We start from the raw sequence: 27,390 nt of genomic DNA, 5'->3' as shown, positions 1-27,390 counted from the left end.
TTTGTCCATCTATGTAAATGTCATGTTACTGCTCCCTAAAGCATTTTATTCAGAGGTTGCTTGAGCTAAGTCAATCAATACTTGTATGCACTGTGCAGTCATGATCATGACTCATCAATTTGTATGCAAACTTACAGATCACCCAGACAGCCTTTCACCTTTACATAACTGAAGTGGTTTTAATGATTTCTTCTGAAAAGGCATCTGATCTGTGTATCCCTACGTACATCAAAAAATATATAAGGAATTAAGGAATGTGTCAGTTAAAGCACAGTTGTGGTAATATGTAGATAGGGAAATAAATACAGTTGTGATGTATCTACAGCGTAATAATATAATTACATGATGGTAGTGAGAATGGTAGTGAGAAGAAAAAAAAGCATGCACAAGTCTGTATATTTGTGCACTGTCATGTTAGTGGTCTGTGGTCGGAAACACAAACATCAGTTTGAATGAGTTCAGCGGCAGCCACATTCCTTGGCCACCATATTTGTCTTGGCAGAGACGGTGGTGCCATCCTTGTCCAGCTCTATGACCAGCAGGTCTCCATACTCTATGGGCACGCAGCAGGGGGTGCGGCCAGTCCAACCCCCCTTTTGCACCATGCTGCTAATCAGGATGGCATGATTGTTGCCCTTGGGCAAAGGGAAGCCACACTCGCCCTGACAGTTGTTGATGGTGGCCACAGAAGGCTCCAGAAGGAAGGCCTCGAGGGAGATGGTCAAGCTCTGCAGGCGACAGGGGTTGTGCTTCCCTGGATTCTCCTCACCCCCTCCGCGAGTTGACCTCTGTGATCGCTCAGCCTCCCAGGCCCGCAGGACAGTCTGCAAGGCCTTGAGCAACAGCAGGGCACAGTACTGGACCTCACCGGACTCCCCATCACCTGCAGACACATGCTAATGTCAGGACAATTCTGCCATTGCTGTCAATAGCAATTCCATCCTAATTAATGAAGAGTTGTGAGTTTATGTGTGAGCATGTGTTAAGGTATATTAAGTTGACCAGTAGATTAAGTTGTGGTATGTTTGGATTAAACAGAGACAATAACTGGGATAGACGTCACACATTGATTAGTCTAGTCCCGAACACAATGAGAAACTTCTCTCATCACCTGATTGATCCACCCCTTCAGCTGCCAAGGCGCTAAGATCACTTAGCCTCTGTAGTCTGTCAGTCAAATGCCCAGCTCCCAGCTCATCGCGCCGAAACTGGGCCCACGCGTCATCCAGCCCCTCCCGAAGCATGGACAGCAGCGGTGCCTGGAGAGAGAGCCCCACGCGGTGGCCGAGCAGACCGGAGCTCCACTGGGGGAAGGAGAAGAGGGTAGGCATTGAGGAGTTCAGTAACCCCAGCAGGAGGCCCTCACTGGAGGACTCGCCCAGGGTCAGGGGTGGCATAGAGCTCAGCAAGGCCAGCGGGAGAGTCACGGCACGTCCGTCAGGTGAGGACAGCGCCTGCTTCTTGGGGAGAACGTCACTGAGGAACCTCTGGAGCTCACACAAGAACTGGTATGTTCTGGAAGGTGGCGGCACTGGAGATGGGGCTCTGTTTAAACAAAAAGGAAACAAAATTCAAACATCCATTACTCCAGTCACACCTCAGTGACCATCGATCAAGTCAGTTTCGTTTCCATTGCACACAAATTGATGATCCTCGAAAACATTGCCAAACAACTCACAGATAGAATTACAAGGGAGCGTGAAGATTCTCTATGGAGTCTAAGTCCAGATACATATTCAGAGAGACAAAAAAAATTGATAGACAAAACAAACAAGTCCCACATGAGACATAAAGTTTCACTTAACACATATGACCGTACCTGTGATCAATGGAGGTAATGCCCCCAGGCTTATCCTCATGTGGTGACTTGTTTGGAAGAAAGACCAGCAGAGGTCTCTTCAGGGCATCTTCTTCTTTACCACGTCTCATTAGCACGTTTTGGACTTCAGACAAAGACAGATTTGGCCCTAAAATCATTTCAACCACATAGAGAGAATAAATACCCATTTTCATATTGATCAAACTCCAGAAAATAAGAGATAGGTACTTACCGCTGTTTGGCTGCTTCAACTCAACAGTGATTCGTATGGTCTGCAGTCTAGGACTCACTGTTTCAGGGACTCTTCTGGTCAGCACGATGAATTGAGTTTCCACCGAAAGGCATGCAGTCTGGGAGAAGGGCCAGGTCACTTGGTCAGGCATGGCATGTGGGACAGTATACAGATTCTGCAGCAGGTACTGACATATTCTTTATTCCATGAGACTTTTCACTTGATCATGTTTTTTGCTTGTTTGGGTTGGAGTGGCTGTCATTTAGTTTGAGAATGGAGGACATCTGGGTGGCGTTTGCATCTCTAATGCTGATAGGGGAGATACAGGCCTAGGAATGCAGCGGTGCAGATGCACTCTATTTCTGAGGTGTCTTTTGCAAGTTTTATGCAATTTGCAGACCCGGAAATCAAGAAGTCAATGCTATTTTTTGAAACAGTGTGTTTTTGATGGTAACTAATTGCTATGTTTTAGTTCCTAGAAGTCTAGTGTCATCGACATTTAGTAATTTAATCAACTTTGATTTCTGGTTCAGTGGAAATTTCTCCCTGCATCAGATGCTGAATTCGGTCTTGCTTGGGTAAAACTCAATTGTAAATGTCAGAATGTGATTCAAAAACAGAGCACATATACAAAGTTGCTACACCATGACCAAGAAAACAAACAAACAAGAAGTTCTGAAAGGTTAACCTGTTTGTTGGGAAAGAGCATATCGCTCCTGAAAGTAACTTCAAGGATCTCTGTTCTTTTGGAGGCAACAAAGAACAACAGCATCGTGGGAGCCACTGTGCTGAGGTGTGTCCTCTCTTCAAAGGCCGGAGGAACTTCAAAGGTCAAAGAAACGCTTCCTGTTTCCTCTCCAGGAACCCAGAGTTCTGACATAACACAAACCAAAGTAAGCAATATCAATACTCTTACAGCATTGCAGCTATTCATACCACACAGCTGTTTTGAAAATGCCCTTTCAAAACAGAATGAACAAAGACTGTGTTTAAGGTTTAGAGTTCAACTCTAAAAGCATTCTCCAAAGGTGCACATTGACTTTTTTTTTTCGTGAGATAGCTTTGATAGGACAATTCATTTGATTGACAACTCATTTCTTTTCAACATCCAAGACTAAATCTGAAATAATTCATTTAAAATATATACTGTATAGGCCTATATATTTATTTTTTCAAAGTAGCACGATAACAAATGTACCTTTATCCAGATGTGTTGCCCAAGGGCCCACACTGTCACCATCTCTGTCTGCAAGCAGTGTGGCCAGAGACGAGAGCCCTGCCTCAGCTGAGCCATCACTCCCAGTGCAAATCCCAAACCGAGTCAAGGTGTCTCTACCCAACTCACTCTCCCTGCTCCAGACATCTTGCAGGGCAGACAGGGCTTCTTTCAGTCCATTACCTAAACCTCCAGCAATGGCAGCAAAACATGGAGCTTTCCCAGATTCCCCACTGTGCAGGGAGGGGACGGGCCTTCTGTTGATCACTGGAGGCTGCGTGAACAAGTCCTGTCCCTTTTGAGCATCATCTTGGCTGAGGCTTGATTTCAGGACATCCACCTGACTTCCTTGAAGGCAAAATAATGACCATAATGCATTGAATAAAATGCCAATTAAATGGAAAAAAAAGGACAATATGGAGCTGTTGTGAATCTAGGCCATAACATAAAAAATATGCAAACAATACAAAAAATGTAACCACAAAAATACTTATATGAACATACAGAAATACAATCTTATCTAATCTAGAAATCACAATACATCTACCATACATGGGAAATACAACAACAACAAAATGCAGACACACCTCTACTTCCTCCCTGACCACGGGCATCATCAGCATCTGTTCTCAACATCCCAGCTCCCAAAAGCCCCACATGCTCGCCGAGAGCAGCAGGCATAGCAGACGACTGATCTGGCACGGGGTGCTCCGACCTGGGCTTCTGACCCACTTCCTGTCTGGGAGGCTTTAAGGTGCCGTCTTCGCTTTCTTCCAGGGGAGTGGTGCTAATGGGGGCAAGACCCAGTGGCAGAAGCAGGAGCAGGGACAGCCACATGTCAAAGGTGTTTTGACCTGCTTTCGTAAGTTCCTGTTGTCTGGATGGACCCCGAGAGAAAGACTGGCTTTATATCAGCCGAAGGCTTCTTCGGGTTCCCCAGAGCGGGAGCTGTCAGAGGAGAGGAGCAGCACAGGACAGGACTATGGCCTTGAATGGGTTATGGGAGGTGGAGTTTGGGTGCTGTCTCATGGAGAGGTATGAAACTTGCTGTCCACACGTAGAGATATTGTTTACTACACTGCTCCAGTGTGTGTGTGGTGAGGGCGAGACCTGGAGGCCACACACACACACACACACACACACACCCTCCTGTCTGGCCAATTCTGTTCATATCAGCGGTGATGAGATATGGGAATCACATTTTTGGAGCTTCAAAATGCTCCTTTTGTTAATAGCGTTCATATTCCTCTCCCTCGACATGTGGAGTATTTGAATTAGAGAGGAAGCATGTAATTGTAGAATATGAAGCTCCAGTTGTCAAGAAGACCTACACTTTTGTCCTACACAATAACATCTCTTACCACTACTCAAGTATACTTCACTTTCTCTACACATTTTCCCTTAGCACTAACCGAAGGAGCTTCGCTATGAATACAATTTTAATACGACGGCACATATTTATATATAACTCCGTGAGGGCGTTCAAGAAGTTCTAGATAGGCAACTGTTATGTAATAAATGTGATTGCTGCTCTCAGCTCTCTCCACTCTTTTCCCTCTGTGGACTGAAGTGCATGAGTGGGTATGTGAGGATCGGCTAGAATACAATCTTCAGGGGAAAATGTGTCTCACCTCTGTGTTCCTGACCAGAGGGAAGACAGCTGCTTTTCTGTTGTGCAGAATCTCAAGGTCTCTCCTCTGTTTCCAGTGGGTGCCGGGTGACAACAGATGTCAAGGTCCTTGCTAAAAAAAAAAAATAAACCCCAGGATCCAATGAAATAATAAAAGAGAAATACTACAAAAAATGATGTCCTATTTTGGGGAGGGAGTGTTTTTCTAACTTTGTCTCACACAGTCTTCACAGCATGAACTGGAGGACAATTCATCTTTTCATGAACTAGCCATGATGTTGAAATTGGGTTTCTGATAAAGCCCTCTTATCTTGGAGACTTGAACCCCCTTTGACCAAGATGTTAGCCTACAACTGCCTTCAGATGTACTTAAGTATCTACTCAGATAGGCCTACACATGGAAAAACGGATGCCAATTATCTGGGAAACATTCTCTAAAAGCTTCTCTAAAAGTTTTCATTGTTTGTGTCAAACAAATTGTGAATTCTTTGTAACACTGAAACAGGAGTTGAATTAGGCTATAGGCCTACTCTGTGCTGAAAGTGATGCTCAGAGCTCCACTGGTTTCCTCTGTGCAAACAAAACATTCAGAAAGACGTAGCAGAATTATGTGAACAATTTTAGGGTATGTTTTTCCCCCATTGGTTGTTGCATTAAATCTTACCTAGATAGGCTGGGCAAACCCTGTCTGATCTGCCGGAGATTTGGATTTCGCCCAGCAGCTCAGGCTGAAAACATCTGCACATCTATCTTGCTTCCTGTCCACATCATCTGGGTCCAGTCACAAACTAGCTTATCCAAAAGGTGCACCCATATCGTTGGTCTGATTGGTTGAAGGACTATCCAAAAGCGTAGTCATATGAAATTATGCCCATGCCTCTTATGCAGGGCCGGATTAACAAATCATAGACCCTTGGGCACGAATATCTGATGGAAGTCGATCAGTCTGTGGCACTGAAGGTGTTATGAGAGCCCAGGTTGCTGTATTCATTTGCTTGGACACAGAGCTCTGCGGGAGCCAGGGGGGAGGGGGAAGAGCTGGGGTTGGGGAGCACCAAGGGACACCCAGGAGCAACAGTGGCGAGGAAAAGCTCCCTTGTCCAGGAAGTGTGCATTTCGTAAGACCCCTAATTGTCGGCCGTTTCGTTCGAAAATTCTAAAACAACAATGTTTTTTAATACCTTAAAATAACATTTGCTAAATGAACCTCACATATTTCGGTAGCCATAGGTGTGTATATTAGCACAATATCTGGCTTGGTTCTTACCGGGGCTTTTATCGCCTGAAATATCCAATTTAGTTTACCATGCTCGGGAGTTTAGCGCTGGCCGGGGGGGTTCATTGTCGGCCTTTTCACATTCTACATCAAAGATTCTACAACAGATGTCTTTGATCGGTAGCATGGATCCCTATGACAGACCGTCTGGAGAGTGGACGTGAGACCCTGAAAGTGATACAAAGACACTCCGTTGTTGATTTTTTTTACCTGACGATCGTAGGCACGGACGTTACATCCAACAACACAACAGGTTCGTCCCATGATGTGTGAAAAACAGTGTTAGAAACAGCGAGTTAGCAATGTTTTACGATGTTTACAATGATACAGCATTGGCAGCAGCGTACAAGTGGCCTCACTCTTTATGCATCCCATACGCTACCGCGGCGCAACCGCGAAATGTTCGCCACGTCACATTCCCATTCTGCCGCTCCGATAGGTCCTTTACAACAGTATAAATGCAGCTAAACGGTAAATACTCGACACGCTAAACACATGAAGTAGGCTATTACGATTTCAGAGAACACTTACAACACATTACTTCATGGAAATCATGTTAAAGCAAGTTTAGCTATATTAGCAAACCTACGGCATACCAGTATGAATCAACTATGTAAACTTACTTCTCGTCAATGACTCACAGCTTTCAATATCAAAGACTGGATTAAGACTGAAAGACTGAATATTATTAAAGGCAGGAAAACTATAACTTTCTCGGAGCACACTGCACAGCGAACTTGCACGTCTGCTCGTTACTTGACTATAATACCAACCCGGTCTCCTGGTGGAATTGTAACCCCTCTACAAAATATCGCGGCCGAGAATGTAAGCCTCTTGCATTATTTCAGCCAATCAGGGCCAGCGATGTGAAATATCGTATGTCGTCATGATTTGCCACCACCAGGAGAGAGGTAGGTGTTTTGCTAGTAATTGTTTTACATATTTAAATTACATATGTATTTTTGTTGAAATATCATACGATCCACATAATGTTTTTGCAACTGATCAGGGCATGTAGAAAATTTGACAACCACGTTGCAAAATATTTTCTGAGCTAGTTTATGTCAAGTTAGCAAGCTAATACAGCAATAGATTTGGTTAGAATGGGCAGCTAGGCAAACGTATAAGTCCTTTGCTCTGTTTACAATAGACATTTGGTTTGCTTATAATCAGAAAAGTGCTTCATAAGTCAATAGCAGAAGACTGTTTTAGGAAAGAAGTTATATAAACTAGTAGCCTAATGTTTACTTTATTTTGAAACCTTGCATTGGTGAACCATGAGCTACTTGATTGCTAGCACTCGACAAAGTTATACTGCTAGCATGATTGAAGTAGCCTAATAAGTAAATTAATTATTATCTTTATTACCACAAGTTTGTATGTGGCTTGTAGAAATTGCTGCCTTCAGTTAGCCTAATTAAGGCTTTTTCCAAGTATGAACAGTAGCCTAATAGTCTGGGCTCTGTTTTCTTCTCCCTTACACAAATAGCTGCTACATTTTAAAAATCGAATTATTCAAAAATACAATAGGCTGACATAATACAGTGTCATATACTTTATTCACAATAATCTCCCCCAGACTAATGTTCAATCTTAAAAGATTGAGCTTAGTAGTATGGTGATCAGAGGTGGGCGAAGTACTCAATTTCAGTACTTAATTCAAAGTAGGCCTACAGATACTACTGGTCAAATGTTACTCCGATACAAGTAAAAGTTGCATGTTCAGAATTGTACTTACGTGAAAGTACTGAAGTACTTGCTTTTAAAAATACTTAAGTATTAAAGTACAATTTGAAATGGCATTTATAGGGTTTCCAACTCTTGCATGCCTCTCACAGACAGACAGGGGACAGACTTTCAATATAGGCCTAGAGTAAGGATGGGCATCGTTAAGATATTATCGATATCGATGCCATTATCGAGTCTGCTTATCGATGCGATTCCTTATCGATTCCCATATCGATTCCTGTACCATCTACAGAACATTTACAGTATGGCTTTGAGAGTTGTTGGCTTTGAATGTATTGAATGCTTTTATATTTCTAAAAAGTAAACATTTCTAACACCAAGCTTCGTATTGTAACCTAATCACACTTAGTCGTGTGTTCTAAAAGAGTAGCTTAAACACGTCATGGTTTACATTTTAGGTCAAATTGAGTAAAATTGTACTCATCAAAAACGCTAAAAAATTGGTGGGCTGCAATGCCAGGGCCATTTCTGATCTCAATGATTCAACAGGTGTTTTTAATTAGTCTCTCCATGGGATCATGAAAAGCGTTCATTTGTTGTGTGTAGCCGAATAAGCATTAAGTTGAACCTATGAAAAATACTGATTTTGAAAACAACAAAACCGCAATTGAGTTCCGTGCTGCAGAAAGTTATACCGATTTAATTTAATATGCCGTATAGCCGACGTGGTGCGCCTTATGTCAAATCTTGCATTAGATAAGGCGATTGCAGCAGCAATTTCATCATAGGCTACGGCTACCACAATTTTGTCAATTTTGTCAACTGTAATGTCAATATACAGTGAAACAAAGCCTGTCAAACAATGTGCGTAAAAGTATTATGCCTAATGAATCTTTGAAGTCCAAATGAAAGAAAATGTTGCTGCTGTTGCTAAGATCTGTTACAATAAATCGTGACTTAAAGGGATATTCCGCCATTTTTGGAAATACGCTCATTTTCCACCTCCCCTCGAGCAAAACAATCGATATTTACCTTGCTCCCGTTCATCCAGCCATTCTGTGAGTCTGGCGATACAACTTTTAGCTTCAGCCTAGCATAGATCATTGAATCGGATTAGACCATTAGCTTCTCGCCTGCTAGCTTCATGTTTAAAAGTGACTAAGATTTCTGGTAATTTTCCCATTTAAAACGTGTCTCCTCTCAAGTTAGAAAGTGCAATAAGACCAACTGAAAATGAACCTGGCGTTTTTCTAGGCTGATTTGACATGGAACTACACTCTCATCTGGCGTAATAATCGAGGCAACTTGCAAACGTACCATAGGCGCAGTGATATCGTACGCAGTATATGATCAGGTCATGAGTCAATGTACTAAGTTTGATAATAGGCTCACTTGACATGTCAAGTCGGATGCAGTCAGATGCAGTCGACTGCAAACAAAAACATAATTTGCGTAATATGCAGTGCATGCTGTTTAGACGTGGTGTTTGACTTCAAGAAATGTTGTGATCATGTCACAAAAATGCTATTTTATGCTGTTGGTTAAATAAATGCACACGGAAAACACTTGATATTGAATTAATGTGCTACAATGCAGGGCTGTTAACTGTATGACAACAGTGGTTTATTTAAACTACATCATATCAATTTATTTTGTCAGTCATCAAGCTCATTTTAATGAGTAAGAATGAAAGTTATACTGTATTTAATGCACACAAAATTCCGCAATATCTCCCTCTAGGTCTCACGTGAGTCACGTCAGGCAAACTGCAGACTTGTTCGGGACCAGCTGTGTCTAACTTTCTCTCCTCCCAGTAAGACTCTCAAGCTCACGTTGACATGTGAAGCCAGCCGAAGTCAGCCGCAGCCCATCTCGAATACGCCTATTGATACATGCAAGGATTGCTGACAAATGAGCTCACTTCCTCGCACTCCAGAGGTGAAAAGTCACCAACTTTCTTGGGCATCCTCTCGATGGGGTTATGAGTCCATGTACTAAGTTTGGTTTTGATACGTGCGAGGGTTGATGAGATATGAGCTCACTTCCTGTCTGGCGGCTTCACACCCCAGAGGTCAAAGGTCACCAAATGTATTGGCCGTCCTCCCAATGGGGTCATGAGTCCATATACCAAGTTTGGTTTTAATAGATACAAAGGTTGTTTAAATATGAGCTCACTTCCTGTTTGGCGGCTTCACGCCCCAGAGGTCAAAGGTCACCAAATTTCTTGGGAGTCCTCAGGATCGGGTCACGAGTCCATATACTAAGTTTGGTTTTGATAGATGCAAAGGCTGCTAAGATATAGGCTCACTTCCTGTTTGGCGGCTTCGCTGCCAATTTTGATTGGCTGCGACGAGCAAACGCTTCCGTCAATTTTTACAGAAATCGACACACTAACAAGGCATGGTCTGAAGATGGCCTGTGCCAATTTTGGTGAGGATCGGTTGAAATTTGTGACATAGGGAAATTTCTTAGTGTTTTTGATTAAATCCAATATGGCGGCCGAATCAATTGACCCTTCCAGAAGTCCCGCCCTCCATAGTTACTGTTGCTACGCCTGTCAAACTTTCGCACCTTGCCCGTCTATTACAATGGAGGAGACACAGGGTTTTTTAAACAAATGTAATTTACAAAGACATCGCACCACACTGAAAGCTCATATTTGGTCACTAGCGAGCTACATCTGTCCTCTGTCAACTACAGTTGCATTTTCAGCTCTGAACAAAACCGTTCATGAGTTATTTAAGCAAAAGTCGAAGGTACGCGTTGTTTTCGATGGTTCCTCCAGGCTAGTACGAAATGAAACGGGCGGGGGACAAAACTAGCATAACGTTTTAAGCTATACTTCCATAACGTCAATATTTGACAACATAACATGATTGGTACTTAAAATAGGTATTATTTTAGACAGAATTGCTGACGGGCTATACATACGTCTCGTTGAATGTCTGTTAAGAACTTTTTGCCGCCATCGTGAAACATATCTCGCGGTTATGGAAATATCACGCAATATGCAAAATTTAAAGTTAGAAAAATACGTATTTCAAACTATATCATGTCTTTATAGTTCAACATGTTATTTCACCGTGATTTCACGTGTTTGGGGGCACCACACATCCAAATAAATGCCCGTAATGGCCCACAGGCTATGCAGTCTCCATAGGTTAACATGGCAAAAACTCGAAAGCTTGCCAGGCCTTGCTTGCCTAGTTACGGGTTGCTAAGCCACGATTGGCCTGTGGCGGTTTTAGGGCGTGGCTCTGGAAGGGTCAATTACATTGATGTCATAAGTTGCCATCTGTCCACATGAGGATCTTCCACAGTATTACTAGACATCACTAGTATATTGTAATTCTAAACACAACAGCAGCTATAGGCCAAAAGGCATGTTTCTGAATTACAGCGCCCCCTAGAGGTCAAAGGTCACCAAATTTCTTGAGCGTCCTTCCGATGGGGTCACGAGTCCATGTACTAAGTTTGGTTTTGATGCGTGTAAGGGTTGCTGAAATATGAGCCAACTTCCTGTTTGGCGGCTTCGCCGTGAATTTTGATTCGCTGTTGTGGGCGAACGGTAATACTTCCGGAGACAAAAAGCAATGCATTGGCAAAACACATTCTGTGGATGCTCCGTGTCAAGTTTGGTGTCGGTCGGACAAAATTTGTGAGAGGAGTTAGCTTTCAAGTGTTTTTGATGAAATCCAAAATGGCGGAAAATCCATCATGGCGGAAAATGACATCATAGGGTGCGTTGAACTCGGGCAGGTCCAAGGATTCCAATGATACCTGACTTTTTAAAATCGGATCAACGGGTCAAAAGTTACGTGCATGAAGGCACCTCTAACTTTGACCTGTTGGTGGCGCTAGAGGGTTCGAGGTGCCGACATGAAATTTGGTGACATGAATAATGGGACTGTCCCTAATCAGTGTGCCAAATTTTACAACTTTTCATCAGTCGGTTCTATGGGCTGCCATTGACTCCCATGGCGGATTCATAATAATAACTAGAAAATGTAATTCCATGGAAGGAATTACCATTGCATGTAAATGCAAAAAGGTTGTTAGCTGTGTAAAACATATTAGGCCTATAGTTAAAAAGAAAACTAGGCTAAACTGAAGAATAGATAAATAACAATTAGGCCTACCCAATTACAATTTCAACTTGGAAAGTCACATTTAAAAAGTGATTGATGAAAATGCATCAAAATTGTGGATATATGCTATTTTGGAAAATAACTCTTCATTTATTAGAATGTAAAAGACTGAATGAAGTTGCCAACTTCAAACGAGTTGCAAGAGCTGACTTTACTAGCCTACAGTGAAACGACTGGTAGGATAGCTTACATAGCCTTCATATCTACACTAATGCAGGTTAAAAGTAGGCTATAGACACCATTGGAATACGGAATACAATCTCAAACAACGCCAATCAACGATAATGCAGCAGGTAGGATAGCCTATCTAGCAAATGTAACGTTAGCTTACAGTAGGATATTTTATGTAGGCTACACATATTACAGGATGAGCTGTTCTTCGAAACCGTTTCCAAATGTGTGAGTGTGATTGTCCTAATAGGAATATACAATAAGCGACTGAGAAGAAGGCTTGAACCATGGTGCAACTCGTAGGCCTGTCTATCAGGTTGGACTTCACCTAAAACGCTGGACTGTCGAGATGGCTAAAAGCCCTGTTCGCCTTGCAGCCTACCCCGACGTTAAACGCCTGGAGCAAGTTTGGTTGTCGTTAGCTACAGTGTTTACGTTGACGTTAGGTTAGATTGTCTTTAGCTGTTGATAACGTTACCGAGAGCAAACCGGTTAGGCTACTGTACTGTCACGATAAACAAATCAAGTAAGGAGTAGCCTAACAGGAGACAAGACGATAACGTCCTGGTTTACAGCAGCTGCAGCTGTTACAGCTTAATGAGTAGACGTAACGTAACATTCACGTTTCTATTTCAGTCATTCCAGACCGCCAGAGGCAGTCGAAGACTAGTGGAATTCCCCATGCGCCTGCGCATTGGTCGAGAACGTATAATAATTTTGTCATCACGTGACCATGCCACCGCGAAATACAGTATAAATAGTAAAGACGCGGGCATGACGGTCTTTTTTTCCCATTCTCGCCTGGTCTTGAGATTTCTTGGATTACTGAACTGGATTACTGAGACTTGTGCAGCTATACGGAGTAGCAGTTTTTTGCCCTCATTGGCTGTGTCTCGATTGGATTATATCTCCGGATTGGATTCAAACTCCAACGTGAGTGCTGAGTTGAGTGTCCGTGTTTGATCGGCTCCACTCACTCATTTGTTTATTTTTTGTTACGTTAACTAGCTCCAGTTACGAGGTAACTTGGTATTTTTCTTTGAGTGTCCGTTACCGGCTCCACTCTTGTTATTTTTAGGCACTAGCCTTGTTAGTTAATTAGCTCGGTTACGAGGTAACCTGACATTTGTACCGTATCCACTCTTGTTGCTTTCTAAGAGCTTGTTGTGCGGCTGCTAATTCCACTCTTGTGTGTGAATTTAGCCAACTGTATCGTGAGTGTCCGTGTGCTGACCGGCTCCACTCACAGTTGCCTGAGCACTGAGCAACCGTGATACTACCGGTTCGCTCGTGATTGCTTGTGGCTAGACACCTCTCCCGACAGCGTTGTGTTTGCTCTGCGGGAGCTTGTCTGGATCGCCTGTGTTAGGTTGGCTTCCTTGGATCACGTTTTCCTGCGTTAATTGTTACGGTAAGTAGCCTGCTGGTAACGTTACTACCAAGCTCGCTGAGCGCCCGTGTCTGACCGGCTCCACTCAGTTGGACGAGCATATTGAGCTGCTGCTCGTACTTCAGTGGTGCTATACCTGATAGCTGCTCACTGACTGATCTAATTACCACACCATGGAGTCTGTCTGGTGTGTCCAATGTCATGCCGCCATGAATGTGTTGGATGGCCACGACTGTTGCCCATCGTGTTTGGGTATCGACCACTTGCGTGAGGCACTGGCTAACCCCTGCCCAGCCTGTAGCATGATGCCTTTGGAAGTGCGGCGCCTGCGGCTGGCCGGACTGACTGCAGATTCTGATGCGACTCTCCCCCCCTCGGGGGTGAGTGCTGATGATAGGAAGAGAAAGGCTGCTGAGCCACGCGGTGGCAAAGCTAGGAAGAAAAGCTCATCCCCTGACATGGCTCGCAAATTAGCTGAGCTGTCTTCTACTGTTGAGCAGTTGCAGGCCTTGCTGACTGCCTGTCCGGCTCCTGCTGAAAGGTTGCAGGCCAGTGGGGTGATTGTTTCACCTTCTGCCCTGCCACAACGCAGTGTGGCCTCATTCATTGAGCGTGATGCAGATGCCTTATCGGTTGCTGCTTCTGAGTCCTTGTTCGCTGCTGACTCAGCTAGTGTTTATGGTGAGGAGGAGCTGGCAGCTGGTGGTGAGGAGAGGCGTCCCCCTTCTACTCACTCTCTCAGTGGGAGTGGCTCAGAATCTCAGAGCACTGCTTCAGCGTCAAACGCTTCAGCATTACCCATTCAAAACACGCTTAAGGTTGCCCTGGCCCGCCTTGAGTTGGATATCCCACAAGCTGCACCAGGAAGTTCTAATCTTTTGCGTCGTCCTGCAGGGGCCTCTGATGAGCTCCGCATGCCACATTGTCCTGACTTCACTGGAGTCCTCACTGAGGCATTCGGCACGGCTATGGCTTCCAGGCCTGACCGTACGATTCGTGCATTAGCAGCGATGGTGGAGCCTGACAGTATTGGGCTTGGGCGGATGCCCACTGTAGAGCCCTGCGTTGCTTCTTTGATCATCTCACCAGATGAAGCCCTGCGACAGGTCATCCGCTGCCCAAACCCAGAATGCCGCCGCACAGACGACCTCCTGGGTAGAACTTACAGTGCTACAGCGTCTCTGGGCAGAGTTGGTAACTCTCTAGCTCATCTGTTACTTGCCTTGCATACTTCTCTCGCATCCACTGCTGATACCACAGTGATTGAATTGATGAACGCCTCTCTTCAGGCTCTTGGTGCCATCGCCACTGACTGTGGGCGAGCCTTGGGTCTTTTAGTACAGGCAAGAAGGCAGGTGTGGTTGGCACAATCCCCACTTCCAGAGCCCTGTCGCAACAGCTTGAGGGCTTTGCCCTTACTTCCAGGGCAGATCTTTGGACCTGCGGCTCAAGAAGCCCTTGAGCGCCGTATGCTTGTTTCTGAGACCCGAAATCGTCTCATTGGCCCCCAGCCTGTCTTTAGGCGCCCCACACAGGCTCCTCAACCACGGCGTCGGGACTTCACCACTCGCCAGCAGGCTGCACCTTATCGTGCCCCGCCTCCACGCCCTGCTCAGCCTCGTCCCCCTGCTCCCCGGGGACATGCTCCGGATCTTGGGCAGCCATTCAGTCGACAGGGGCCACAACACTTCAGGCCCCCTGGGGTTCCGTTTCGTCAGCGCCCCCCCAAAGGTGCCAAAACCACTGCCCCACGACGCTGACTCTCCCGGGTCGACGGCGGGACGTTTTGCAGTGGCCCAACTCAGCCGCTGGAGAGACATCACCTCCAATCGCTGGCTCCTGCAAACACTTTCGGAGGGATATCGCCTCCAGTTCCGCCGTCGACCCCCTCTTCATTCCACTGTGAGGCCCACAGTGGTCCGCAACCCCGGTCAGACACATGCTCTTCAACTAGAGATTCTCGAGCTTTTGCGCAAGGGCGCAATAGAACATGTAGATCCTCAGGATTGCCAATCCGGGCTCTACTCAACCTACTTCCTTGTGAAGAAGAAGGATGGCGGGTTCAGGCCCATTCTGGACTTGAGGGCACTGAACCGTCATCTCAAACATCTACCTTTTCGCATGCTGCGCATCAAGGATGTCATCCAGGCAGTTACACCTCACGCATGGTTCACTTCAGTGGACCTCAAGGACGCGTATTTTCATGTGCCCATCGCCCGGGATCACCGGCGCTTCCTCAGGTTCGCCTTTCAAGGGAGGGTGTACCAATATTGCGTCCTTCCATTTGGCCTCTCTCTCGCTCCCCGTGTCTTCACACGGTGTGTGCAGATCGCCCTGGACCCCTTGCAGCGCCAAGGGCTGCTGGTGTTGCCGTATCTCGACGACTGGCTGCTGATTGCACGCTCTCCAATGCAGGTGGCAACCAATACTCGTCAGCTGTTGAGTCATGTGACAGCCTTGGGCTTTACCGTCAATTGGACGAAGAGCTCTCTCACTCCCTCTCAGTCGATCGAGTTTATCGGTATGAACCTAGACTCCAGACGAATGTTAGCCTCTCTCACTTCAACCAGACAGCGCGCCATCAGAGGCACCCTTGCATTGGTCCGCAGGGGCCAGCACTTGCCTCATCTGACACTGCTTCGTCTTGCAGGGCTTCTGGCTGCCGCAACATCAGTCGTGCGGCTTGGTCTCCTGCATCTGCGTCCTTTTCAGCGCTGGCTGCAGTCCAAGCGCCTCTGCCCAGTCCGCCACAGGTACAGCCTTGTGCGCATTTCGTTGGTTTGTGCGAGGGCACTACTACCATGGCAGCAAGGGCATCTGCTGTCAGGCGGTGTGCCTCTAGGGCCCCCGCCAGCACGGCGGGAAGTGGTGACGACAGACGCTTCCTTGACGGGATGGGGGGGCCTCTGGAATCACCAGGGTGTACAGGGCAGCTGGGAACCGGAGCTCCGCTCTCGGCACATAAATCTGTTGGAGCTGCTGGCTGTGTGGCTGACACTACGTCATTTCAAGGACAGCCTGGAGGGGAGGCATGTGTTAATTCGGACCGACAACACTTCGGTGGTGTTCTTTATCAACCATCAGGGGGGAACACGGTCTGGACAGTGCCTAGCCCTGACACAGAAGCTTCTCATCTGGGCGGACAAGCATCTGCTGTCCCTCAGAGCAGCGCACATCCCAGGGATTACAAACTGCACGGCAGACGCCCTCTCTCGGAGAATTCTGCGTGCGGGGGATTGGTGTCTCAACACAGAAGTAGCTCAGATGTTGTGGAGGACGTACGGAACTGCAGAGGTAGACCTGTTCGCTACCCAGCAGTCGTCACAGTGCCCATCTTGGTACTCGGAGATGACCGAGCCAGGGTCCCTGGGCCAAGATGCTCTGGCCCACGATTGGCCCAATTGCCTGCTTTATGCATTCCCCCCTCTGTCCCTCATCTGGATGACTCTGAGCCGCATCCAGGAGACAGACTGTCGGGTCTTGTTGATTGCCCCTCACCAGCCATCCAAACCGTGGTTCCCTCTGCTGCTGTCGCTTCTGGCAGCCCAGCCCTGTCCCCTGCCGGGCAGACGGGATCTCCTGTCCCAAATACAGGGGACGCTCTGGCATCCCCACCCAGAGAGGTTGAATCTGTGGGTATGGCCGCTGGGGCGGGCCGACAGCTTGTGGACTGTTCGCAAGGGGTTCGGAACACTATTATGAATGCCCGTGCTCCGTCAACGCGCAGCTTGTACAGTAACCGGTGGAAACTTTTTTCTGCGTGGTGTTCAGAGAGATCTTTGGTCCCGCAATCATGTCCAGTGCCTCGATTGCTTGACTATCTTCAGAGCTTACTGGACTCTGGTAGGTCCCCGGCCACACTTAAGGTTTATGTAGCTGCTATTGCGGCTCATCATGATCTGATTGGAGGTGTATCTGTGGGTGCGCACAGGCTCGTTACGGCCTTTCTTAAAGGTGCTTTTCGTCTTCGTCCGCCTAGCCGTTTGAAATGTCCACAATGGGATCTGCCCCTTGTCTTGAATGCCCTGTGCGAAGCTCCGTTTGAGCCGCTGGAAACATGTGACGTTAAATGGCTGTCGTATAAAACTGCCTTTTTGTTGGCCATAACGTCTGCGAGACGGGTCTGTGAAATTCATGCCCTGTCTGTTAGCCCTCAGTGCATGCGCTGGGGCCCTGAGGACCGTTCTGTGACCTTGTGGCCTAATCCTGCCTTCCTTCCTAAGGTTATGTTGCCTCAGTTTGTGAATAGGCCTTTTTCTTTAGCTGTTTTCAATCCAGCATCTGAAAGCGCTGGGGCTTTGTGTCCCGTTCGTGCCTTGAAGCGCTATATGTCTGTTACGTCGCCCTGGCGGACGTCTGATCAGCTGTTTGTTTGCTTTGGTGGAAAAAACCGTGGTGCGGCTATTTCCAAGCAAAGGCTTTCTCATTGGGTCACAGAGACCATTTCTGTTTCGTATCAGCGTCAGGGACAGGCTGCTCCTGCGCCCCTTAGAGGGCACTCTACTCGTGCTGTGGCTACATCCTGGGCCGCATTGGGTGGTGCTCCCTTGTCTGACATCTGTTCAGCTGCTACATGGTCTTCTCCTAGTACGTTTACTAGGTTCTATCGTCTGAATGTGGCGTCTCCCCCACTGACGAATGTGGCTGTGCTTCGTGCTGTTTTTCCTCTTTGTGAGGGGTCTCCCTCGTGACAGGTGCGTATACGTCTTCCACTAGTCTTCGACTGCCTCTGGCGGTCTGGAATGACTGAAATAGAACGCTGGTTACGTATGTAACCGTGGTTCTATGAAGGAATGGAAGACCGCCAGAGTCTCTGGTCACTCGGGTAGGCGAGAATGTCCATTGAGACCGTCATGCCCGCGTCTTTACTATTTATACTGTATTTCGCGGTGGCATGGTCACGTGATGACAAAATTATTATACGTTCTCGACCAATGCGCAGGCGCATGGGGAATTCCACTAGTCTTCGACTGCCTCTGGCGGTCTTCCATTCCTTCATAGAACCACGGTTACATACGTAACCAGCGTTATCCTGGTTCAGCGCAGCGGCGGTGGCATGGCTTCGGATCAGAGCTCCTTGATTACTGACAGCTGCGCACTGACGTAACAATTAATCTTTGCCGCCAAAGGGTCTCAATGTAAACTCTATGGGAATTTTAATTTCTTTTATCGTAGATATCTCATAAAGTATAAAGTTCACACATTTAAAAAATACATAGAACAAATCTCCGTTACAAGACCTGTGTAGGAGTATTTGAATGACGTCAAACGGTTCAGTGGTTCTAGAGCCTTTGATCGTTGATTTTGGTCGGAAGACAATAATAAAAAGAAGAAGAACAGTGATAACAGTACATTGCATTGACATGCAATGTAATAAGAAAACAGAGTAACACAATGGGGTCCTCGCAGCTTCGCTGCTTGGCCCCCAATAATAATAATAAGAAGAAGAATACGTACAATCACTATGGGTTGCCTCGCAGCTTCGCTGCTTGGCCCCCAATAATAATAAGAATACGTACAATCACTATGGGTTGCCTCGCAGCTTCGCTGCTTGGCCCCCAATAATTATCTCTCCATTGACTCCCATTCATTTTTTTTCGCGAGTTAGGTCCAATAGCCCGGAAGTAGAGGCGTCACTTAGGTTCAGGGTGGGTCATATTAATCTAGAACAGTTGAGATATTCTCCGCTAAATGAAGCGCATACAAATCTTATACAGGACCTCTACTATAAGGGAATAACGTAGTTTAATATGAAAAAACGGTGAAGTGTTCCTAACATTGGAGCTGCTCTTCAATAGGAATGCAACCGCTTGGGGCGCTGGTTTTCGGAAATGTCGAGAAGTCCCATGGACCGGAAGTAGAATGGTGTGACGTCGGCTCTAGAAGAAGAAGAAGAAAACAAATCTGTCGCGGGAAGCGAAAAGAGAGATGGTTCTGTTGTTCGGTGGATTTGGAAGACAAAATGTTGACATAATTTCAGTAGGCCTAAGATTAAATAATAAGACACTACGACTACGGGCGAATTAGTTTAAGTTACAATGGAAGGTAAGTTATGGTCCGGAGAGAGACCAAGCAAAAAGGCTAATCATTTCGTTAGCTATCATTGATTGGCATTGCATGCATGCTGCATTTCATGCAATGTCCTTACAAAAGACGCTTCGCATCACTGAGTGAGCTAATCGACGATTTGTCCACAGAGGAAAAGGCCTTACCTTTGGAAGATGTGACCTCTACTGTTGTAAACATCAACATCATTGCCAAAGAAGGAAGTATCGTTTCAGCACCCTGTATCAACGGAAATACTATTGGAGGTGGTGTTTCTAATTCGATTGATGGTAGGTTACCTTACCTTCTTTCACACAAACTTACGTCACAGACCACTTGGAGGTGCAAACGGTGCGGATTTTTGCTTGAGTTGATCATCGGTTACTACTACTAATAATAATAATAAGAAGAAGAATTATTATTAATAATAATTCATCTTATTTAAAGCGCCATTCGGGGGTATTGTTATGTAGGGACTTGAATGCCAGGAGCAGGACTATGGAGGTAAATCAGGTGCAAAAGTCTTGTGTATCGTGAAAATTTGTTGTGCACTTGTGTCATAGAATTTGAAGACGCATATTTGTTTTATTTATTTTTTGCCTTGCAAATACAACACAGAGGTTACAAGTTCACAGAGCTCTAATTACAGGTCACAAATACCATGCAACATTTCATAGATTAAAAATGCCCTACTCCCATGGTTCTGCTACCTTCACCACAGTAAATCAGGTGCAAAAGTCTTGTGTACTTGTGAAAATGAGTTGTGCACTTGTGCACAAAAGTCACAAATGTGTGTCAGAATTTGAAGTCAGATTTTTATTTTATTTTTCTGCCTTGCAAATACTAGTGTTCACTTTCATTTTGAGAATTAGGCGCCAGCAATGCTGATTGGCCACAAGGAATGCTTCCCGCATGCTAAATGTTGATTGGCCAGAATTCCTACAGATCCCGCCCAAAGACCTGAGGTGATTCGCTCAACCACACAAATCACTTTTGAAAAAAGAGAATAGTCTACAGTTTCCCCCTTTTTTACGTACAGAAACTTTTCATTTGTGAAGTGTAGCATGGTATTTGTGTACCTGTAATTAGAAATCTGTGAACTTGTAACCTCTGTGTTGTATTTGTAAGGCAGAAAAAAAAAAATCAAATTTTTTCAAATTCAAATTCTATGACACAAGTGCATAACTCATTTCCATGAGTACACAAGACTTTTGCATGTCCCCGGTTTTGGTTGTCCCCGGAAAAATACAGAAAAACTACCCCTGTCCCCGTTTTTTGAAGATAAATCTTGAATGTATTTCAATCAGATTGATAGTTAAACTGAAAATGTCCCTATTTTTTCCTCATTGTTGGGATTATGTCCCCGGTTTCGGTCTCGGACATCTGGTCATCTTAAAGGAGTCCTAGAATTCAAAACCACATTCACCTTGTTCCTGTTGAATTTAGGCTGCGAGCAGTGTCCAAAGGACAACACCAAAGACTTTACCGCGTCCCCCGCCTGCTTTCGTATGCAAATTGGGAAATAGAAACAGCCGTGTTGAAATGCTCCAATCTGAACAGAGCTCAGATAACACGTAATAGGCGCCCATCCCCCTTTAGATACACCCCTCGGCCCCTCTCATTTGCATACCTTCGATTAATAATTCTTGTTAAACTGCTCTTACGATGCTAATATCTAGATATGTGGTCTATGGCAGAGATGTTGTAATGCTAGCGTTATTACAGCTAACTTTGGAGAGTTACTATACTAAGAAATGTACTGATAAAACTTACCAATCTAACACATTCATTCTGTTGGGGAATCTGCTGCACTTCATCTTCGTCAGAACCTTCTTCTGACTCGGTTTATACATGTACGGCTGTATTCCTTATTTAAATCCATTGTTGATAGCTTTATCAAAGACTTTGGCTTTATTTACCAGCAGTAAACGTAGTTTCACTTTGCTCTAGCTTCAGACCGGTGGATTGAGCCAATCAACTTTCAGGACATATCGGCCAATAGACCAATCAGTGCGCATCTCATTTGAATATTCATGAACTTGCTGAGTGGGCGGGAAAAACAAACTGTTTCATTGCAAGGCTTATTTATGACCTTGTATTAGGCGATCTAGAAGTGCTCCTGGGGCATTTTCAGCCCCACAAATTCACATATGACATTATTTAGGCTCAAAGATCAATTTGTAATGGTCAAAAAATGCGTTCTATGACTCCTTTAATTGTGCTTCTTTTCTGTTCAGGTGGAACTTGAGAGGGGTGTCCTCATGAGCAAATACATTCTGTTCAGGCTCTCCAAGGAGCCAAAGAAAAGAATTTTGGAGCTCATGAATGCTCTTTTCACCCGGAGAGAGATGGCCATGTCCTCTCTTACCGGGAGGACGACCAATGCCTTCAGGGACCATGAGGCAAAACCCCAACTTTGCCCAAAGAAGGTGTCGGCAATCTGTTGTAAGTAACCCGTATTGCAATGCTGTTGTTTCACTTGAAATGCTAACATGAATAACTACAAGCCTAATCCTGTAGATCAAATTCATACCAAAGGTGTTTTGTTGGGTTGAGGTCGGGACTCTTTGCTGGCCAGTGAGGTTCATCCACACCAAACTCTGTCATCCATGTCTTTATGGACCTTGCTTTGTGCACTGGTGCAGTCATATTGGAACAGGGATGGGCCATCCTCAAATTGGGCTTGGCCCGTTAGTTCCAGTGAAAGGAACTCTGAATGCTTCAGCATTAAACAAAATATTTTGGACAATTCCATGCTCCCAACTTTGTGGGAACAGTTTGCGGAAAGCCACTTCCTGTTCCAACATGACTGTGCTTGAAGGTCCACAAAGACATGGATGACAGAGTGTGGTGTGGATGAACTTGACTGGCCTACGCAGAGTCCTGACCTTAACCCAATAGAACACCTTTGGGATGAATGACAGCCAGTCTCCTTGTTCAACATCAGTGTGTAACCTGACAAATACGCTTCTGGAAGAATAGTCAAAATCACATAAACACACTCCTAAACCTTGTTGAAAGCCTTCCCAGAAAACTTGAAGCTGTTATAGCTGCAAAGCGTGTATTGACGTCATATTAAACCCTATGAATTAAGAATGGGATGTGCTTGTCAAGCAGGTGGCCCAATACTTTTGGCAATTTTGTGCACATAGCCAAATTCTGTTGCACTTCATACTATTCATCCTGCACATACACTTATTCTTACTACTCTTATGTTACTGTTTTTCTGCACTGAAATGGCACTGTTATCACACTGCATATAGCTGTACATTCTGTACTGCCAATATATCATACCAAATAACTGTATTTTTACTGTTTTGTTATATGATGCACTGCATATCTATAATATTCTTACTACTATAATTATAATATTACTGCTACTGCATTGAACATATCTGTACATGTTGTTCATACATTGTTCATGTTTTATAGCCATATTTATATTCTGATCTCATAGTTCCTCAAAGTTCCTGATAATACACTGCACATATTTATTTTTTATTTTATATACTCTAAACCACCTTCTGTAAATCAACTGCACTACTGTCCACATACACTATATATTTCTTGAACTGTCTATGCATCCCCTGTCTATACTTTGTATATCACATTGCTTTTTTTGCACTTCTGGTTAGACACAAACTGTATTTCATTGTCTTCGCACTTGTGCTCACAATGACAATACAGTTTAATCTAATCTAATCTAACACAAAATAGGAGGAAGATTTACTCTTCGCTAGCACTCTCTCTAATTTCATATTCTCCTCTGTTCTCTTGCAGCCTACATAATAAAAGACACGCCGATGGAAATTAAAGACATCATGTCCATCATGAGATCAAAACTCAACAACGAATCCAAGCTGTTCAAAAAACTTTAATATAACAATAAATGTCCTCTGCATTTCAAACTAACCATTGCTTTTCTTGTACTTTTCTAATTGATGTAAAATAGTAAATATCATTGTTCATGGTAAGATAGAAAACTGTTTTGACACCTTGGTCCTCTAAGTATTTTCACTGTTTTAAATGAGTCTACTGTACATAACTATAGAAAACTTTAGACAACTTTAGAATAGGATTGCACCAAAATACTATAGGATTAAATCCTATAAAAAGATTACTACAGAACTACAGAATACTATAGGAGTCCTATAAGAATACTATAATATTTATCTATAATATTTCTGTAGTTGGCCTATAGTAAAATGTCCCAAATTACTATAATATTCCTATAGGACAACTGTAGGATTTCTATAAGATTACTACATAAAAGTATCATAGGAATCCTATAATAATGTTATAGTATTACTACTGTATAGGATTTTTCCGTAAGGGAGGTAGCTAGTCGGTTACTTGTAGGCCTACTGTACATCAAAACACATTAGTCTTGTTTTGCAATGTGTGGACTATGTTTATTAAGTGTCTGTTTTGCTGTATATTTTAAGGAAATACTACCAGGCCTCAATCTCCTTCAGGCAACCATCTGGTCACTCAAAATGGTGAGACATCTTAATTGTATATTTTCAATGATATGGGTTGAAAAACTCAGTGTCTCAATTCACTTTTAAACTTAGAAATGTTTTCTTTACTTCATAATTCAATATACAGACCAGGCCAACTGGAAACGGTGGAGGTCCTGTTGCCTGGCAAGATGTTGACATAAAGTGTAAGTATTGTATTTGTGCACGTATGCATGATTTTATTAGTATCTCAGCTATCTTTATTAATATGTCTTGTAAGAGTTGTAAGGCAAACATTATTATTTCAAATCTAAAGCTACTAAAACATGTGTGACTAATGATAGCCATGGTCAATCTTTTTGTATATCTTCATAACAGTGAATTGGCCTGGAGACTACCTGACAACTGTGAAAGCGCTGCTGGCTGATGAGATGTGGTCATAGACTCTTTTCAGTGTAAGAGAGATTAGACAGTGATAATTTGACATAGAATATCCAGTGTTTCAACCATTTCTACTTAAGAATTATATGCATCTACTGTTTTGACCACGATGCATTTGCACCTAAGGGAAGCGTTAGAAAGGTTTTGTGTGCATTTTAGGTTGCTAGTTGGTTACTTGTAGGCCTACTGTACATCAAAACTCATTAGTCTTGTTTTGCAATGTGTGGACTATGTTTATTAAGTGTCTGTTTTGCTGTATACTTTAAGGAAATACTACCAGGCCTCAATCTCCTTCAGGCAACCATCTGGTCACTCAAAATGGTGAGACATCTTAATTGTATATTTTCAATGATATGGGTTGAAAAACTCAGTGTCTCAATTCACTTTTAAACTTAGAAATGTTTTCTTTACTTCATAATTCAATATACAGACCAGGCCAACTGGAAACGGTGGAGGTCCTGTTGCCTGGCAAGATGTTGACATAAAGTGTAAGTATTGTATTTGTGCACGTATGCATGATTTTATTAGTATCTCAGCTATCTTTATTAATATGTCTTGTAAGAGTTGTAAGGCAAACATTATTATTTCAAATCTAAAGCTACTAAAACATGTGTGACTAATGATAGACATGGTCAATCTTTTTGTCTATCTTCATAACAGTGAATTGGCCTGGAGACTACCTGACAACTGTGAAAGCGCTGCTGGCTGATGAGTGGTCATAGACTCTTTTCAGTGTAAGAGAGATTAGACAGTGATAATTTGACATAGAATATCCAGTGTTTCAACCATTTCTACTTAAGAAAAAAAATGTGTGACCAACATATATGCATGTATTTCAACCCGCAGTACCATATCCAGACCAGACCATTGGACAGACCATCATCAGGGGCACACTTTCAGTGAACGTAAGTGTATTTTAGATATTCTATGCATTTAGCCTTTTAAAGTAGGTTATGCAAGAATGTTAAGTTAATTTGCCTGCGTCATACTCACTGGGCTCTTCTCAACCCTCTATTTGCATACGGCCTCCCTCATCAAGCCCTCAGTTTGCGCCCCGAAAAGTTCAAAGCCCGACGTCATCGAGGACATCTCATGTGGAGGGTGGAGGGAAGTGGAAGGCCCGATACGCGAGGAAACACGAGAGTATCCTACACGATCATTGCTGCAAGCTGCAAGCTGCCAAGGTAAAAAGTTCCCTCGATCCACGTCTGAACTTTTGGTTTTAAGTTCGTAGGGAATACTTTGCATCAATAAAGTACCAGATAGAAAAAAAGGACCTTTATATTCTGACATTACCATGAACTACCATGCAAACTCTTTTTAAAGTTCATGCCTGTTTTGTTAATGCATTGTATAAGTATTCATTCATGTCTCGAGAACTATCAAACATTACCTCATTATCAGGGTCAATAAGTGGGAAGAGTCCATGCTCATATGACATTTTTAGCATGTCTGTTTATTTTAGTCTAGGTGATGCACTGCATCACCAGTAATTCACGTCTCTTAAGTGATATGTGAATGAGCAGAACATCTCTTACAATATCAGTCAACACAATTCTTATTCTTAAAAATGTCATCATCACTGGTTCCTATCATTTGGCTTGAGAACATGTCCATATGTTGGTGGGAAGATCCCAAATTTGCAGTTTGATAGGTTGAGTATTAGACTATGTGACAATGTAAACATAAGCAAACTAAAGAGTAAACATGCAGTTCGTTGGTATTTAACTAGCTTAAATGCCCTTGACACAATGATAGCCTAACTCTAAACGTGAAACGGCGCACAGCCTAGTGTCACTGTCCGCTATAGCTGTATCTGAGGAAGAACTACAGCTGTGCGCGCTCTCTCTCTCGTGTTGGACAATGCAGCAGTTCTGTAAACTTGAAAAATGTCATTTGTTGCCGTGAGTTTGAAAACGCAAAAGAGTAAATCCGTATGCACCAGCCGAAGTTTCCTATTTAGGGAAAACGCAGGTCCCACGTAGGCTACATGAATGTTTTGGCCAGAGTTAGCTATCGCTATCAAATACTCAAAGCTCGTCTGTGCCATAGGTTTGTGCTTGACTGAATTATCAGATGGATTGATAACGCGAATGGGGTTGAAATCTCCGAGCTCGGTCTGTTATGATCTATACACGTTTGATCCCGTGACCCGTCGTGAGGGAAATTCGGCATGCATTTATCCCATTCGTGAAAATTCAGTAACAACAATCACGTTCGTAAGCTAGACAATAAAAGTGTTGAATTAAGCAGTGTATTAATTTGTTGTTTTTGTCTCTTGCAGGAGAAGAGCTGGTTTTCGGGAACTGTTCAGCCTTTTTAATGTTAACATTCAATAAAATGAAACGAAAATGCCTTTCTTGCTTCTTTCTTGTCTCTTACTAGCCTAGATGTAATTCATTTTTAGTCTATATTGTAAAATGTGACCTTCCACGGCGAAATCAGTCACAATGTCCAAATTTTCAAAATCAAAGTTTACGTTTTCAGGAAGGGGCATAATCAACCTTCAAAACGATACCTATATCTAATGAATTGAACGTCACATTACTGAAATATAAACATTCAAAGGAGTTGAGTTCATCCTGTCATGCCAATAGAAAAACGGAGAAATCTGCCTTTGAAGTTAACCGTCGGCTCAACACTCACGAACGCTTTGTAAGGTCGCCGCTATTACAAGATTTACGGTACTTGTATCAACGACACAGCACGCGGATGGCTTGGTGGTTGTCGATGAGTGCATTTGCCGTAAAGCGGCAAAAAACGAGACGCCTCTAACTTCCTGCTTCCTCTAACTTTCTCACCTCAACAAACTCACGTTTTTAGACTACAAAAGGTCAGTTTTTCGGCGAAATGTATTCACGGCCGTACAGTGT

The 27,390-nt window shown here is 44.0% G+C and overlaps 1 protein-coding gene and 1 long non-coding RNA gene across 8 annotated transcripts; one reads left to right on the top strand and one right to left on the bottom strand.

The window, feature by feature from the left end:
• Positions 1-7,022, bottom strand: LOC134063623 (muellerian-inhibiting factor-like). 7 transcript variants are annotated; one of them, XM_062519226.1, is made up of 10 exons: positions 6,165-6,294; positions 5,562-6,053; positions 4,899-5,009; positions 3,855-4,215; positions 3,250-3,615; positions 2,740-2,924; positions 2,052-2,169; positions 1,820-1,967; positions 1,112-1,545; positions 1-883 (listed from the first exon to the last, which is right to left on the bottom strand). In XM_062519226.1, exons 4-10 carry the CDS (start codon positions 4,102-4,104, stop codon positions 459-461), a joined length of 1,926 nt encoding a protein of 641 aa, XP_062375210.1. In that variant the 5' UTR covers positions 4,105-4,215; positions 4,899-5,009; positions 5,562-6,053; positions 6,165-6,294; the 3' UTR covers positions 1-458. The 7 variants fall into 7 exon arrangements, with proteins under 7 accessions (XP_062375210.1, XP_062375214.1, XP_062375211.1 ...); XM_062519230.1 differs by lacking the exons at positions 5,562-6,053; positions 6,165-6,294 and adding an exon at positions 6,797-7,022 and having other exon boundaries at positions 3,855-4,144; XM_062519227.1 differs by lacking the exons at positions 5,562-6,053; positions 6,165-6,294 and adding an exon at positions 6,797-7,021.
• On the top strand, positions 6,287-26,873 carry LOC134063625 (uncharacterized). The gene is made up of 12 exons (XR_009936187.1): positions 6,287-6,426; positions 19,769-19,906; positions 21,854-22,061; positions 23,397-24,115; positions 24,225-24,282; positions 24,455-24,531; positions 24,785-24,838; positions 24,948-25,005; positions 25,178-25,251; positions 25,364-25,422; positions 25,557-25,701; positions 26,802-26,873. It is a non-coding gene; the product is annotated as an uncharacterized LOC134063625 (long non-coding RNA).
• The last annotated feature ends 517 nt before the right edge of the window (positions 26,874-27,390 follow it).

This window comes from Sardina pilchardus, chromosome 18, assembly GCF_963854185.1.
Source record: "Sardina pilchardus chromosome 18, fSarPil1.1, whole genome shotgun sequence".
In the NCBI taxonomy this organism is placed as follows: Eukaryota; Metazoa; Chordata; class Actinopteri; order Clupeiformes; family Clupeidae; genus Sardina; species Sardina pilchardus.
The sequence above is the reverse complement of the archived record's forward strand: the minus strand, read 5'-3'. Positions and strand labels throughout refer to the sequence as shown.